Consider the following 14891-nt stretch of genomic DNA (forward strand, 5'->3'; position numbering starts at 1 on the left):
ATTCCCTTATTTCTTTTGGTTTTGCTATAATTAAACTGTGCTTCTTTACCATGTTGTTGGTTTATTTTTTTTCTTTTTTAATCAGATATGCTAAGGGCTTATCAATTGTATTATTCTTTTAAAAGAACTAGCTTTTAGTTAAATTTATCATTTCTATAGGTTTTTTGTTTCCAATTTCTCTATCTCCCCTATAGTTTTTAATATCTCCTCATTTGTGCATATAGGCATATTTGGTGACATTCTAATTTTTAAAATGCTTCTCAGGTCATTGATCATCTGTTTTTTAACTTATTATTTTCTTCCTGAGGTCTGCTTTATCTTCATCTTGGAAATTTTGCTATGATTTTAAAAAATATGTATTATTTTTTTTCTGCAATTCATTTTTTATCCACTCATTATTTTAGATTTCATTGTTAGTTTTCCATTTGGACCTTTATCTTCTGTTTTTGGACTCAACCACTTTCTATTTTAATTGCATTATAGGTTTTTTTGTTGTTTGTTTTGTTGTGTTTTTTTTTTTTTGAAGGGGGGAAGGCAAGGCACTTGGGGTTAAGTGACTTGCCCAAGGTCCCATAGCTAGCCTGCATGTCAAGTGTCTGAGTCTAGATTTGAACTCAGCTCCTCCTGACTTAAGGGCTGGTACACCATTCATTGCACTGCCTAGCTGCCCTTGCATTTCAGTTTTTTAAAGATATGTTAACTATTTTTTCCTTTTTACAAAAATTTGCTTATTAGATCCCTTCCATAGTATGCAGTTTTTGTCAATCCATGTAGTACAGAGAAATATGTATTTTGCTGTCCCAATTAGAAAATGTCATGTGACTTTACATATATAATTGATATCAAATTATGCTTGCTTTTTCAAATGGGAGGGGTTTGTGGGATGGAGGGAGAGAATTTGTAACTCAAATATTTAACAAAATATATTTTTTTAAAATCTTTGTTAGACTTAGCTAGAACTGATAGAGGGATATTGAAATTTCCTGTCACAATTATGGTGCTGTCTGTGTGTTCTTGAAGCTCAGATAATGTTTCTTGTATGAATTTGGATTCTAAAGCATTTAGAGTATATAAATTGTTTGTTGCTTGTGATTCTTTTCAGCACAGTTTTTCCTTTTCTTATCCCTTTTTATTTTTAAATGTTTTTGTTTGTTTGATTAGTATGATTGGTAGCTCCTGTTTTTTTTCAATTCACTTGGTGCATAGTAAATTTTTTCCTATCCCCTCAGTTTTGTTTTTTGTATGTCTTTAAACGTGGCTTTAAGTAAGCAGCAGATTTTTTTTAGCTTTAAAGAGTGTTTTAAAAACAGAGTTTTGTTTTCTCATCCAATCTGTCACTCTTTGTTATTTTTATTGTATTGTTTAATCCATTCACATTTAAAGTTTTGAGTTAGGTTTGTATTTTCCTCCATGTGTCTCTAATTTTTTTTTAATTAAGTTTTTTTCCGTCATATTCTGTTGTAAACACAGTATTATTGTCCTTCCTTTATGTGTGTGTGTGTGTGTGTGTGTGTGTGTGTGTGTGTGTATGTGTGTATGTGCATTTGAGTTGGCCCGGTTCCCACAGACTTTCTTCCCTCATCCTTGATTACCTTTTCTCATTTGTTACTCCTTTCCCTTTACGATTTTATTCATTGGTTGTTCTCTTCTTTCATGTGGTTATATATTTCTGGGCCCTCTTTTAGCGTATTATTTAAGTAGATTCTCATTTTCTCTCCTCTCCTCTCCTTCAGCTAGTCTGTTCACTAGCCTTTTAAGAAATTTCACTTTTGACCTGAAACAACTCCAAAAGACTCATAATGGAAAATGCCATCCACATTCAGAGAAAGAAATATGGAGTCTGGATGCATATCAAGCATACTTTTTCCTCTCTTTTTTGTTTTGTTTTTTCTTTCTCATGGTTCCTTCCATTCGTTCTAATTTTTCTATACAACATGACTAATGTGAAAATATGTTTAATAAGAATGTATATGTAGAGTCTATATTGGATTGCATGCCATCTTGGAGAAGGGGGAGGGAAGGAAGAAAGAGAAAACCTAAAACCTATGGAAGTGAATGTTGAAAACTAAAAGTAAATTAATTTATTAAAAAAGAATTTCATTTTTTAAAACCTATTCCCAAAAGGGGTTTCCCTCTCTCTTCATTATCCATCTTTTCAAAAAAGTATATATATTTTAATTTATGGAATAAAACAAGCATTTCTATAACACAGTATGATAACAAATAAAAAAGATTACACAGGAAACTGCAATTATGTACAACTTGCTATTCCTTTTAAATATGTAATAAGATTATGCAATTTTCATTTCTTTCTTCCCTCCCTCTCCCCCCTACCCTAGAGATGGCTACCATTAGACACAAACACGTTGTGTTTATATAATAAATTTATTTTTATAGAGTAAAATTATTCTATACATACTTCCATTTTTCAGTTCTTCCTCTGGATGAAGATACCATCTTTCTTCATATGTTAATTTAGGTAGTTATATTAGTCAACATGACATACTTGTTCAAAGTCATTCTTAAAACAATATTGCTGTTACTGTATACAGTGTTCTCTTGGTTCTACTCCTTTCTCTGTTTGTTATTTCATGCAAGACTTTACATTTTTTTTCTAAGATCATTGATCTTATCATTTCTTTTAGCACAGTAATATTTCATCAGAATCATATACAATGACTTGTTCAGCTATTTCCCAGTTGATGGGCATCTCTGCAATTTCCAGTTCTTTGCCACCACAAAGAGAACTGCCATAAATATTTTAGAACATATAGGTTCTTTTCCCTCTCCCTTAATCATCTTCAGATATAGACCTGGTAGTGATATTGCTGGATCAGAGGGTACAGGCAGTTTGATAACTCTTGAGGAATAATTCCAGATTGCTTTCCAAAATGGTTGGATCAGTTCACAATTACATCAATAGAGAATTACAAACCTTGTTTGTAAAAAATGAGCTGGAAAAGGAAATGGCAAACTACTCCAGTATGTCTGCCAAGAACCCCCCAAATGGGTCCATGAAGAGTGGGACACGCCAGAAAATGAGCAACAATACAGCTGACATGCCCGTATGGTAGTGTACCTCCTCTGCTGATCTATATACTCTTTGCTTGACCTTTTTTTTTTTTAATTCTCCCTACATTTACCTGAAAATTTCTCCCTCTGTCCATGTTTTCCCACTTCTCTAATAGCCATTTGTCCCCAGGGAGTCCAACTCCCCCATTCCCCAGGATAAATAGACTTTTCAAACACCAGATCTCCCAGGCCTCATCAAGCATATGGTCATCGTCTTTTCTTCACCCAAGATCACAAATTCTAAGTCCAGTGCTTTTTTTTTCCAAACTAAATCATGTTATCACCTGAAGGAATAGCTCAACGTCAATGGAATCAGTTTCAGAATTTTTATATTTGAAAAGGAATCACCAACATTTAAATGACCAAGTTTAAATAACTAAGAGGTCGGTGCATTTGGCTATTTGGAGGTTCATTTTGAAGCGTACTCAACTAATCCCAATCAGGATGCAGTTCTTAAAATTAAACATTTCATAGGAGCCACAGTGAGCTTCTTAAATGAGTGAAGCTATTGGCAGGTTCTGAAGTGAATTATGAATGGAAATGCTCCAAAGCTTGATGGCAAAATGTGAATACATAATTCATTATGATGAAATTTTCTCTTGATGCTTTTAAAGACATATTTTTTTTCAATCCAAAGACAATCTTTACTTTCTTTTGTCTAAATGATTTGCATAATTGTGACTTTGAAATTAACATGTCCTTTAACCATCACATTTATGTTGTATTCTTTGAAAACTTAGGGACCAGAATAAGTTTGAAAAGAATTATTATTCACCTGTGCTTAAATGAAAGATCATTTGGTCCTGACTTGAGTCTTATTTCATGTTGATTCCTTAGAACTATAGAATTACAGAATGTTAGAGATGGAAGGAACTGTCCAGAAAATATCTAGTCAGACCCTCACATTTTATACATAACACCACTGCCACCCAGAATGGTTACTTTTCTCAAATCCTGCAACTAAATCAGTGTCAGAATCATGACTAGAAAAACCCCGGGTCACTAAACTCCCAGTTCAGTAACCTTAATTTTACTGCCCTTCTCTTCTCCCCAGAAATTTGAATGAAATATTCCTACTAAATATGACCTATTTTTTCCCACCAGATACTGAACGACTCTATTCAGTGATATTCCAGGAAATCTGTGACTGCTTTGGAAAGAAATATACATGGGATGTGAAAGCCATGGTTATGGGTAAAAAAGCATTGGATGCAGCACAGGTTATTGTAGAAGTCTTGGATCTTCCATTAACCAAAGAGGAACTGTTGACAGAAAGCAAAAGGAAGCAAGAACAAATATTTCCAACAGCGACATTTATGCCAGGTATTTTTTTCATATAAATAAATTCATGTAAAAATGTTAACAATTCTGTCTTAATCTAGAAAAGTGTCTTTTAAAAAGCAGGATATATATTATCATTTGATAGTTATTTTCCTTTGCCTAAATGTTCTCCATATTCACCTCCACCAAAATAAATAAATAAAGCCTTTCTTTGTTAGAGCGGATTTCAGAGCTTCTTGAGGAGTTTCCATGTTAACCTTTGGGGAAGCTATATTTTTTTTTAATGTTTAAAGACTGGAAAATCTTTCGTATGGGACAGCTAATCTTTGATGTTTTCTCATAGTGCAACACTTAATAAGTGTTTTAAAAATTGAAATCTACTTTTAAAATAACAGAATTATAGATTTGAAGCTAGAAGGGACATTTCATAGCCTAGGTGGCCTACATTCCATTTTTACATAAGGAGCCTGAAAACAGAAACACTTAAGTGCCTTACCCAAAGTCACATGGGTGGCAAGTGGCAGAGAAAGAATTTGAAACAAGGCCCCCTTGCTCCAAATCCAGTATTGTTTTAAAATAATAATAATTTTTATGGATGTCTGTTATCAAGTAAATATTATATAATTAGATGGCTTTAGACTTGAAATAACACTGACATAATTTAGTCCCATTACTTACATTCTCCCCATTCCTGGGTACTATTTTATAGTTTAGGAAACTGAGACCCAGAGAAGTTAACTTAGTTCGCCACAGACACACAGTTAGTTAATTGTAGAGCAAGGACCAGAACTCAGATCTCCTGACTCTCAGTCCAGTTTCCTTCCTAAAAGAGGGTTGTTTCTAAGCTTAATGTCAGCAAAGAAAGTATTACTTATTTCATGTCTAAAGTAGCAAATAGGATTCTAGCCTGAAAAATTCCAAAAACTTCTGAAAGTGCAGAATTCATTAAGAAAGTAGTTAAAGTTATTCAAATGAGCTTCTTGTAAGTTTTAAAAGGTATAATTTATTTGTTTTCTTGTTTGTATGCTCCTTTTCTTTTTCTTACTAGTATTCAGTTTTCTGTTGAAAAGGAAAGATTACTTAGTTCCCATGGGGCTTGTTAACTGGAGATCGATCAAAACTGGATTGCTACTGTTTATTGCTAGAAGGGAGAAGGTCAGAAGTGTTCTGGATTATATGGAACTAAAAGTGCTTTAAAATGGAGAATTATTTTCAGATTCTTCCAAGGTGATGGGGCAGAAACTTAATCTTTAAAGCTGTTGGTAGGAGAAAAAAATCCTTGTGAGCAATTTAGATTTTAAACCATTTTTATATCAATCATATATTTGTGAGATATTTAGTTAGTATATACCTGCCACCAAACGTTTGTATGACTATTTCCAGAAATCAGAAATTAGTTCTGCACATGGTACCACTGATAACAATGGTTGTATTATCATATAAGAAAGTAGCTTGGTATTTAGTGTTAGTGTCCCATATTTTGAGAATTCTTGTAGAAAATCTGTAAGGTTCATTCCATTTCTAAATCTTATGATATCATGCTGTGGGGAAATCAGTTCATAGGGCATAATGGCCTCTGCCCCTTATAGACAATATCAAGACAGTGGAAAAAATATAATTAATTTTTACATCTCAAAGTTATTCATCTTGGCTTTAAAGACTAGTAAAAAAAATGAAAAACTTTTATCTAGTATTAGAAATTAGGGGGAAGACTGTGTTTCTTTGAAAGAAAATGTTTCATTTGTGGCCTCTAACATTTTTCATTCAGTCTACAGTTGAACATGTCCTATGTGCCAGGTGCAGAAAGGCAAAAACAATCCCTGCCCTCAGGGAGCTTACATTCTAATAAGGAAGACAACATATGAATAAATACTTGGGTATAAGTATAAATTATATACAGATATAATGGCAAGCAAAGGAGTACTTTGCTCCTTGTTTCAGTTATTCAAATACTTAGCTCTTTGTTTCTGCTATTCAAGTGCCTTTGAGCCTAGCCTTTGCTTGAGTCAAGTCTTTGTTGGAAGTTGGAAGTCTCAAGTTGGAAACAGTATTCGTGGTGTTGCCTTTAAGTGACCTAACAGTCATCACATGGAGCCCACTTTTTTTTGCCAAAAAAAAGTGAATAAAAGCTTGAGTACAAGCTAGGGCCAAGCAGAACTGGGGGGAAGGATGCCTATGGTGTTGGCGCTCTGTTGGTCTGTCCTGTGTTGATGTTACTTTGTCAGACCTGTATGCTGACAGGTTCAGGAATCCTGAAAGAGGGCTTTACTGCTGTTTTCAGAAGTCCTGGGACTTTACTACTGATTTGTGGTTGGTTTCTCAGACAGAAACCCTGTCTGTTGGTCTGTGTTAATTTCTCAGACAGAAACCCTGGTTGTTGTCTGTGTTGCTTTCTCAGACAAAGCAAATTGAGATGTAAATATTGTTGTAGCCCTAGAAACAAACTGTGAAGAGCTTGAGGTAGAGTCATCCCTGTGAGCTGGACTATGGAACAGGAGCAGAGAGCTGCCTACCTATGAATCCAGGCAACAATCTGTGAATCTGTGAATCCAGGCAAGAGCTGGGAGTGGCCAACCCAAAGAGGAACTGTGGCATTTGGAAGTCAGCCTTGACTTAAGATGAAAGGACCTTTATTTGGGTACTCAGTGCTGACTGATGAGATTTGTGACTTATTGTGACTTACTGTGACAAAAGTAGAGTTAGGACTAACCCTTATGAGGATACTTAGTAGTAACTGATGATATTGTGACCTAGGAGTGGGTGGCCTTTCCACTACCTACTTTCCACTACCGATTAAGGATGATTGGAAGCCAACTTCCAGTCAGGAGGAAAGAAAATTTTACCTGGGTACTTTATTCTGAATGATGAAATTTTGATTTACTGAATGATATGTTTTGTTTAAGACTATGTGGCCACCTTAGTGATAAGGTGTTATGATACATCTTTGTGAATTTGTCTTTGTTTTCTTTGGTTTCTGTAATGATTTGCTTTAGTTTGCTGCTGAATAAATAGAAAGTTCACTATGCTATAAGATCAGAACCTTAAAGTTATTCACAGCAACAGTCCTCAGAAGAGCTTTTCCTGCTTGGCTTTACAGTGGAATAAAAGGAAGTCAGGAGGGGCAGAGCCAAGATGGAAGTGTAGAAGCAGGAAAACTCCATGAGCTCCCCACATAACCACCTCAAATACCTATAAAATATGTCTCTAAACAAATTTTAGAGTTACGGAACCCACAAAGTGACAGAGGGAAACAGATCTCCCACTGAAGGCAGCCTGGCAGGTGGACAGGAAGGGTCCATCACAGTGTGCTGGGAGCTGAGCCTAGCCCCATGTGAGCCTTCAGTTTTGGCTCCAGGGTGGCTCAGACCAGCAGCTGCAGTGTACCTTGGAAGAGTGGATCACAGCAGCTGTGGTGGTTTCCAGAAATATTATATACCAAATATCAAATATTCCATAAATGCCAAAGACAAAGTAAAAGGTCAGTGAAGAACTCTCTTGGAACTAGGGGGGACAGAGTATGGTCTGGCCTCAACCCCCAGAAGGAGAAGCGGCAGAGGCACTGCGGCCAGGCAGCCTCCGCCACCTGGCTGCTTCAGAGCTCCCAGCCTATGGATCATAGGGGGACTGGGCGACCATTTTGGTGGGGGCGGGGGAGAGAGGGTTATCACTCTTGCCTTGACCTTCCTGGATCTGGATCTCTATCTAGGGTGGAGGTCCTGGGGTATGAGACCAGTGAGCCATAGCTTGTGGGGGCCTGTAGAGAGGGCACCCAACTAATACCTCTAGCAGCTGCAAAAACTCCAGTAATTTGGGACAAAGCTCTCCTCCCTGGAAACAGTTCTACTGTGGCAAAGAGCTCAAAAGTCACATAATTGAATGGCAACATGAGCAAGCAAAGTAAGCACAGCAGTCCAAATTTAGATTCCTTTTTGGGGGATAAAAAGGATCAAAGCATGGAATGGTAGGAAGACAACAAAGTCAGAACTCCTTCACCAAAAGCTTCCAAGAAAAATATGAATTGGTTCCAGGCCATGGAGGAGCTCAGGAAGGATTTTGAAAATTAAGTAAGAGAAGTGCATGAAAAATTGGGAATAGAAATGAAAATGATGCAAGAAAATCATGAAAAGAGAGTCACCAACCTGACTGAAGAAAATAACACCTTAAAAATAGATTAACTCAAATGACAAAAGAGGCTCAAAAAGCCAGTGAGGGGAAGAATGCCTTAAAAAGCCATTGTCAGATGGAAAAAGAATTTCAAAAGCTCACTGAAGAGAATAATTCCTTTACAATTAGATTGGAGCAAATGGAAGCTAATGACTTTATGAGAAATCAAGATACTACTAAGCAGATCCAAACAAATGAAAAAATAGAAGGCAGTGTGAAATATCTGATTGGAAAAACCACTGACCTGGAAAATAGATCCAGGAGAGATAATTTTAAAATTATTGAACTGCCTGAAAGCTATGATCAAAAAAAGAACCTAGAAATCATCCTTCAAGAAATTCTCAAGGAAAATTGCCCTTATATTTTAAAACAGAGGGCAAAATAGAAATGGAAAGAATTCATAGTTCACCTCTTGAAAAAGATGCCAAAAAGAAAACTCCTAGGAATATTATAGCCAGGTTCCGGAGTTCCCAGATCAAGGAGGAAATATCACAAGCAGCCAAGAAGAAATAATTTGAGTTTTGTGGAAACACAATCAGGATAACACAAGATCTAGCAGCTTCTACATTAAGGTATTGAAGGGCTTGGAATATGATATTCTGGAGATCAAAGGAGCTAGGATTAAAACCAAATATCACCTACCCAGCAAAACTGAATATCATGTTTCAGGGGAAAATATGGTCATTCAATGAAATAGAGGACTTTCAAACATCCTTGATGGAAAAAGAAGCAGAGTTGAATAGAAAATTTGACATTCAAATACAAGAAGTAAGAGAAGCATGAGAAGATAAAGAGGGAAAAGAAATCATAAGGAACTTATCAAAGTTGAACTATTTACATGCCTACATGGAAAAATGATAATTGTAACTTGTGAAACTTTTCTCAGTGTGAGGATAGTTGAAGGGAACATAAATGTGTGTGTATATGTATATATACATATGTATGTGTATATAAGAGAGTATATGTGTGTATGAATACATATGTGAGTGGGTGCTTATATGTGTACATGTGTACATAGACAGAGGGCATAGGATCAGTTGAATAGGAAAGGATGATATTTAAAAGGTGAAATTAAGAGGTGAGAGAGGAATATAATGAGAGGAGATGGGGAGAGACAGAATGGGGTAAATTATCTCATAAAGAAGAGGCAAGGGAAAACTGTTCCAATGGAGGGGAAGAACAGGAAGATAAAAGGGAATGGGTCAACCTTATTCTCATTCAGTTTGGCTTAGGGAGAGAATGGCATACACACTATATTGGGTATCTTGCCCTACAAGAGAGTAGGGGCAAGGGGGTGAGAGGGGGGATGATGAAGGGGAAGGCAAGTTGGTGGGGAGGGTAGTTAGAAGCACACACTTTTGAAAAGAGACATGGTCAAAGTAGAGAATAGAACAAGTGAGGGGTGTGATAGGATGGAGGGAAATATAGTCAATCTTTCACAATATATCCACTATGGAAATGTTTTGCATGGCTACACATGTACAACCTACATTGAATTGCTTATCTTCCCAGTAAGGGTGGATGATGAGAGAGGAAGTGAAGAATCTGGAACTCAAAGTTTTAAAATCAAATGTTTAAAAGTATTATCATTATTATTATTATTTTACATGCAACTGAGAAATAAGATATACAGGCACTGGGGTATGGAGATCCATCTTGCCCTACCAAAAAGTCAGAGGGGGAATGGCGGAGGATATAGGAGAGAGTAGATTGGGGTAGGGGGTATACAGTGGGATCGCTGTTTTGGGCTGGTGGGTAGGGGAAAGATAGGGAGAAAATTTGTAACTCAAAATCTTGAGGAAATGAATGTTGTAAACCAAAAATAAACATAAAACTTAATTAGAAAAAAAATAAGTGGAAGTCAGCCAAGAGGGGAATGTATTACCAACAAGAGAAACCAGGGAGGGCCTGTTGTAGAAGATAGAATTTGAATTGAGTCTTGAAGGAAATCTGGGAAGCTAAGAGACTAAAATGAGCATTACAAGCATGAAGGTATATTAGCAAGCACCCTAGCACACCCAGAATGACCTGCTAGCACAGGTTCTTTGATGTGCTTTTCTGAAGGAAAGACAACTGGAGTCAACAGTCTTACTTTAATTAAACATATAAAAGTCATTCGCTAGTTCAGCAGAAAGGTCAGCATCCTTAATGTGGAGAAAGTACAAGCAGAGAAGTAAAGAAGGTAAAGGTCATTCACTAGTTCAGGGGAAAGGTCTGCAATCTGAACGTGGAGAGAATACAAGCAGAGAAATATGAAGAAATTAGCACAGATATCTGATAGACAGGGCTCTAACTGTCTAAATAAAGTAATAGATACATAATCACCAGACCAAGGAGTACTAGCATCTGGGTTCTCAAAGCTTGGGTGGGGGTGGGGTGAGGGGAGGCTCCTTAACAATGGCTACTTAGGGTCTCATGTGGCCAAATCACAAAGTCCCATGAGTGAGCCCCAAAATAAAATATCAGTCTCCTAGTACATGTAGTTTTCAGCTAATTGGCTTAGAGCCAGAAGGCATCACAACCTAGGTTACTCAGCACAGCTGTGAATTACCATGGTTCAAAGGAAATTGATCCTACAGTTGTTTACAATTTACATGAGCCTGGGAAACTGAACTCCAGAAAGAAAAGCGACAAAAATCCCGCCTTGCTTGCGCTTATAGAAGGACAGCATACTGTGGAAAGGGCAGGAAAGAGAAGTCCTAAGGAAAGGCCTGTTCCTTTATCCGTTAAGAGTATAATTTGAGTGGTGAGTTCAGAAAACAGATTGCAGAGAGTTTAGAAGAGAGAGAGGAGAGGAAGTGGAGGCTCCAGGTATCAATGAATTTCTCAAGTTTCACCAGGAAGGGAAAGAAAGATATAAGATGATGTTTAGCAGGGATAGTAATGTTGAAGTGAACATTTTTGAAGGATGTGGGGAAACATGAGAATGTTTGGAGAGAAGGAGCTAGTAAATAAGAAGAGGTTGGAAAATAAGAAAGAATGTGAATATGATATTGTTACAGTTTTCTGGAGAAGTCGGGAGGAGATGGCATCAAGGGTGCATGAAGAGAGGTTGTCTTTGAGAAGTACTCCCTTTTTATCTGAAATGAGATGGGGGAACATTTCTGAAGCTAGAAAAGGGCTTGAAGGCTCTGTAAGAAAAAGGCTAGAAATCTATAGTCTCTTTAATTCCTTACCTCCTTCAAACATATGAGGATGAGATCTGCTTGTAGGTAGTATTTGCACACATTGTGATGATGTATAAAAAGCACTCTGCAAGCTTTAAACATCATCATTGTTTTCTGTGTTAATGATTATTTTAAAAGTGTCCTGATTGTGGAAATAAAAAGAAAATTAAATGGTCTTTTTACATTCTCTATCCTGTAGTTAATTTGAAGTTTGTTCGATTTTATTTCTAAGAAAATATTATAGTTTTCTAGGTAATCCAGTCGAGCACTTGTACTAACACTAATGAAAATAAGTTGTGCCTCCCTTTCTTGAATAATGCTTTTCTGAGATTCATCGAGTGTTGTTGTCTAGCTTTTTCTTAATTTCTGTATTAGACACTTTACGTATTTAATAAATATAGTACTGAAAATGGTAGACTCTGCAAACCCAAATGCCAAGGAGGGCTCATTTTGTGAATTGTCCTCCCTACCATCTATTGCTTTTTGACTTCCCAGTTGGCAAACTAGCAAAAAGGAAAGTTTATAGAAGTAGGCAATCTATTATTCTTTAAAAAAAACTCATACACAGAAAGAGGCGTCCATATTGTGATGTCACTCTAAAGAAAATTTTCATTTCATGTACTAATTAATTATAGTAATGAATATAGAACGGGGGTGGAGCCAAGATGGCAGAACAGAAGCAGTAACTTTTCTAAGCTCCTCTGTGAATCCTGTCACTAAACTTTAAAAAGTGAATCTTAATGGATTTTGGAGTTTCAAAATCCACTGGGAGACAGAGCATGGCCGGATCCAGCCCAGGAATGTGCCCATGTGGTTCCGGACAGGGGTAGCGCAGAGCGAGTGGGGGCTGCAGCAGCTTGGACTAGACAGCAGACTGCAGCAGAGAGAGAAGGAGCCCCAGCCAGCGGACTCACCCACCCCAAGGGTGATTTGCAGCATCTCTCCAGCATCTCATCACAGGATGGGAGGATCCATTGGAGCCAGGCAAGAGACGACTTGAGTGCCCAGCAGAGACAGCAGCTTCTCCTGGGGCTATCAGCCCCCAGCCTGGAAGTTTAGAAATCACCTGCCTGTTTTTCCAGGGTCCAGAATGGCAAAGTAAACTGGCTGCTCCCATTCCCCCTCCCTGACCTAGAAAGCCCAGAGATAAGTGCCCCACCGAGAGTAAAATCCTGAGATAGTGGAAATAGCCTCGGGTTTGGGACTTACTGAGAAGGGGTGTAACTAATGCAGCAAGGAGTCTAAAGAGAAGAGGGGGAGGTGTCCCAACCAGCCCTACATCACCTGACCAGCAAAAGCCTGCCTGAGCAGTAGCCCAGGGGCATAGAGGTAGAAATCTGAAGGGTCGAGACCACCCCTCCTTCACAGAGCACTCTGTGAGCATCAGCATAACTCCAGGGAAACACTGAGTGTCCTGGCCTTGGCCTCTGTCTAGACACCCAGAGGCTACAGCGCAGAAAGCCATCAACCAGGCCCTTAGCTCCCAGCCTGAGAAATTAGGAAATAGGAAGTTAAAATGGGAAGGAAGGAAGCTGAGAAGAAGGGCAAGGCAAGAAAATCGATTAGAGCTTATTGTCACAAGCAAGAACAACCAAATACAGAGGACAACATGGACTCTATACTCATAGAGACCTGAGACCACAGAGGGAAATATGAACTGGTCTCAAGCCAAAAAGCATTCTTGAAGGAGCTCAAGAAAAATTTTAAGGGCCAAATTAGGGAGGTAGAAGACAAATTTAAATCTACAATGACCAAAAAAAAAGTCTCACTGAAGAAAACAAATCCTTAAAAAGTAAAATTAGTGAACTAATTGGAGAAAATACCTCCCTAAAAAAAGAACCTTCAAAAACTAACCAGAGAGAATAATTCACTAAAACATAGAATCAGTCAAATTGAAGCTCAGGACTCTATGATGCACCAAGAGTCAATCAAACAAAATATGAAGATTGAAAAATTGGAAGAAAGTGTAAAATATCTCACTGGAAAAACAACTGACCTAGAGAACACATCCAGGAGAGATAACTTAAGAATTATTGGTCTACCGGAAAGCCATGATGAAAAAAGCAGCCTGGAAAACATCCTCCAACAGATTATCAAAGAAAACTGTCCTAAAGTCTTGGAATCAGAAGATAAAATAGTTATCAAAAGAATTAACCAGACTTCTCCTGAAAGAGATCCCAAATTGAAAACTCCAAGAAATATAGTAGCCAAATTCCAGAATTACAAGATTAAGGAGAAAATACTGCAAGCAGGCAAAAAGAAACAATTCAGATATCGTGGAACTACAGTCAGGATCACACAGAACTTAGCAGCTTCTACCTTAAAAGATCAGAGGGATTGGAATTTGATATTTTGTAGGGCAAAAGTGCTAGGACTGCAACCAAGGATTAACTACCCGAGAAAACTGAGCATAATCTTTGAAGCAAGGAGATGGTCATTTAATGAAATAAGGGACTTCCAGACTTTCCTGATGAAAAAGCCAGAGAAACTTGATCTCCAATTACAAGACTCAAGGAAGACATAAAAAGGTAAACAAGGAAAACACACACTCACACATACACATTCACACATGCACACTCACGCACACATGCACATAACTTGGGATGCAATAAGAGCAAAATGTTCACATCCCTATATGAGAACTGTCAATATCGAAATTTATATGATTATCATGACCTTTAAAAGGGTTATACATAGATAGGGGGTGTGAGTATAAATGATCTAATCTGATCATAAAAAAAACCTTATTAAGGGGGTCAGAGGGACTAATGGGATGAAAGGAAATGATGAGACAGAAAAAGGAAAATTATGCCATATGAAGAGGCATAAAAACACACTATAGTAGAGGGGAAGGAAAGAGGGAGAGGAACATCATTTGAACATTATTCTCACTGGTTCTGGTTCAAAGAGGGATCAACATAATCAGTTAAGTTTAAGATTCTAATGTGAAAAAGACACGAAAACTCATTAAATAGAGGGAAAGGAGGGAGAAAGAGGGAGCACTGTATAAAATTTACTCATTGGTTTAGGGTCAAAGGGTGAATAACATACTCTGATATGTATAAAAATCTATTGTGTCCTATAGGCAGTAGGAGGATAAGGAGAGGATAAAAAGGGGGGGATTAGAGGGGATGGAAACAGTAGAAAGGGGAGAGGGTTCGTAAAGGAGGGGGGTCACTGGGAGGAAAAACTGAGGTCGGTGGTGGT

The 14891-nt window shown here is 37.5% G+C and overlaps 1 protein-coding gene across 2 annotated transcripts in view; it reads left to right on the top strand.

Annotated features, from left to right (window-relative positions):
• Positions 1-14891, top strand: part of PUDP (pseudouridine 5'-phosphatase) — a 186107-nt gene that overhangs the window by 66959 nt on the left and 104257 nt on the right. For both annotated transcript variants that reach the window (XM_069072827.1, XM_069072828.1), the window contains exon 2: positions 4177-4395. In XM_069072827.1, the coding sequence (XP_068928928.1) occupies positions 4177-4395 (219 nt within the window). The remainder of the gene's footprint in view (positions 1-4176; positions 4396-14891) is intronic.

The sequence above is a fragment of the Petaurus breviceps genome, unplaced genomic scaffold (assembly GCF_028583685.1).
Source record: "Petaurus breviceps papuanus isolate PSGF00001 unplaced genomic scaffold, PetGlider_PUasm1.0 90849, whole genome shotgun sequence".
Classification (NCBI taxonomy): domain Eukaryota; kingdom Metazoa; phylum Chordata; class Mammalia; order Diprotodontia; family Petauridae; genus Petaurus; species Petaurus breviceps.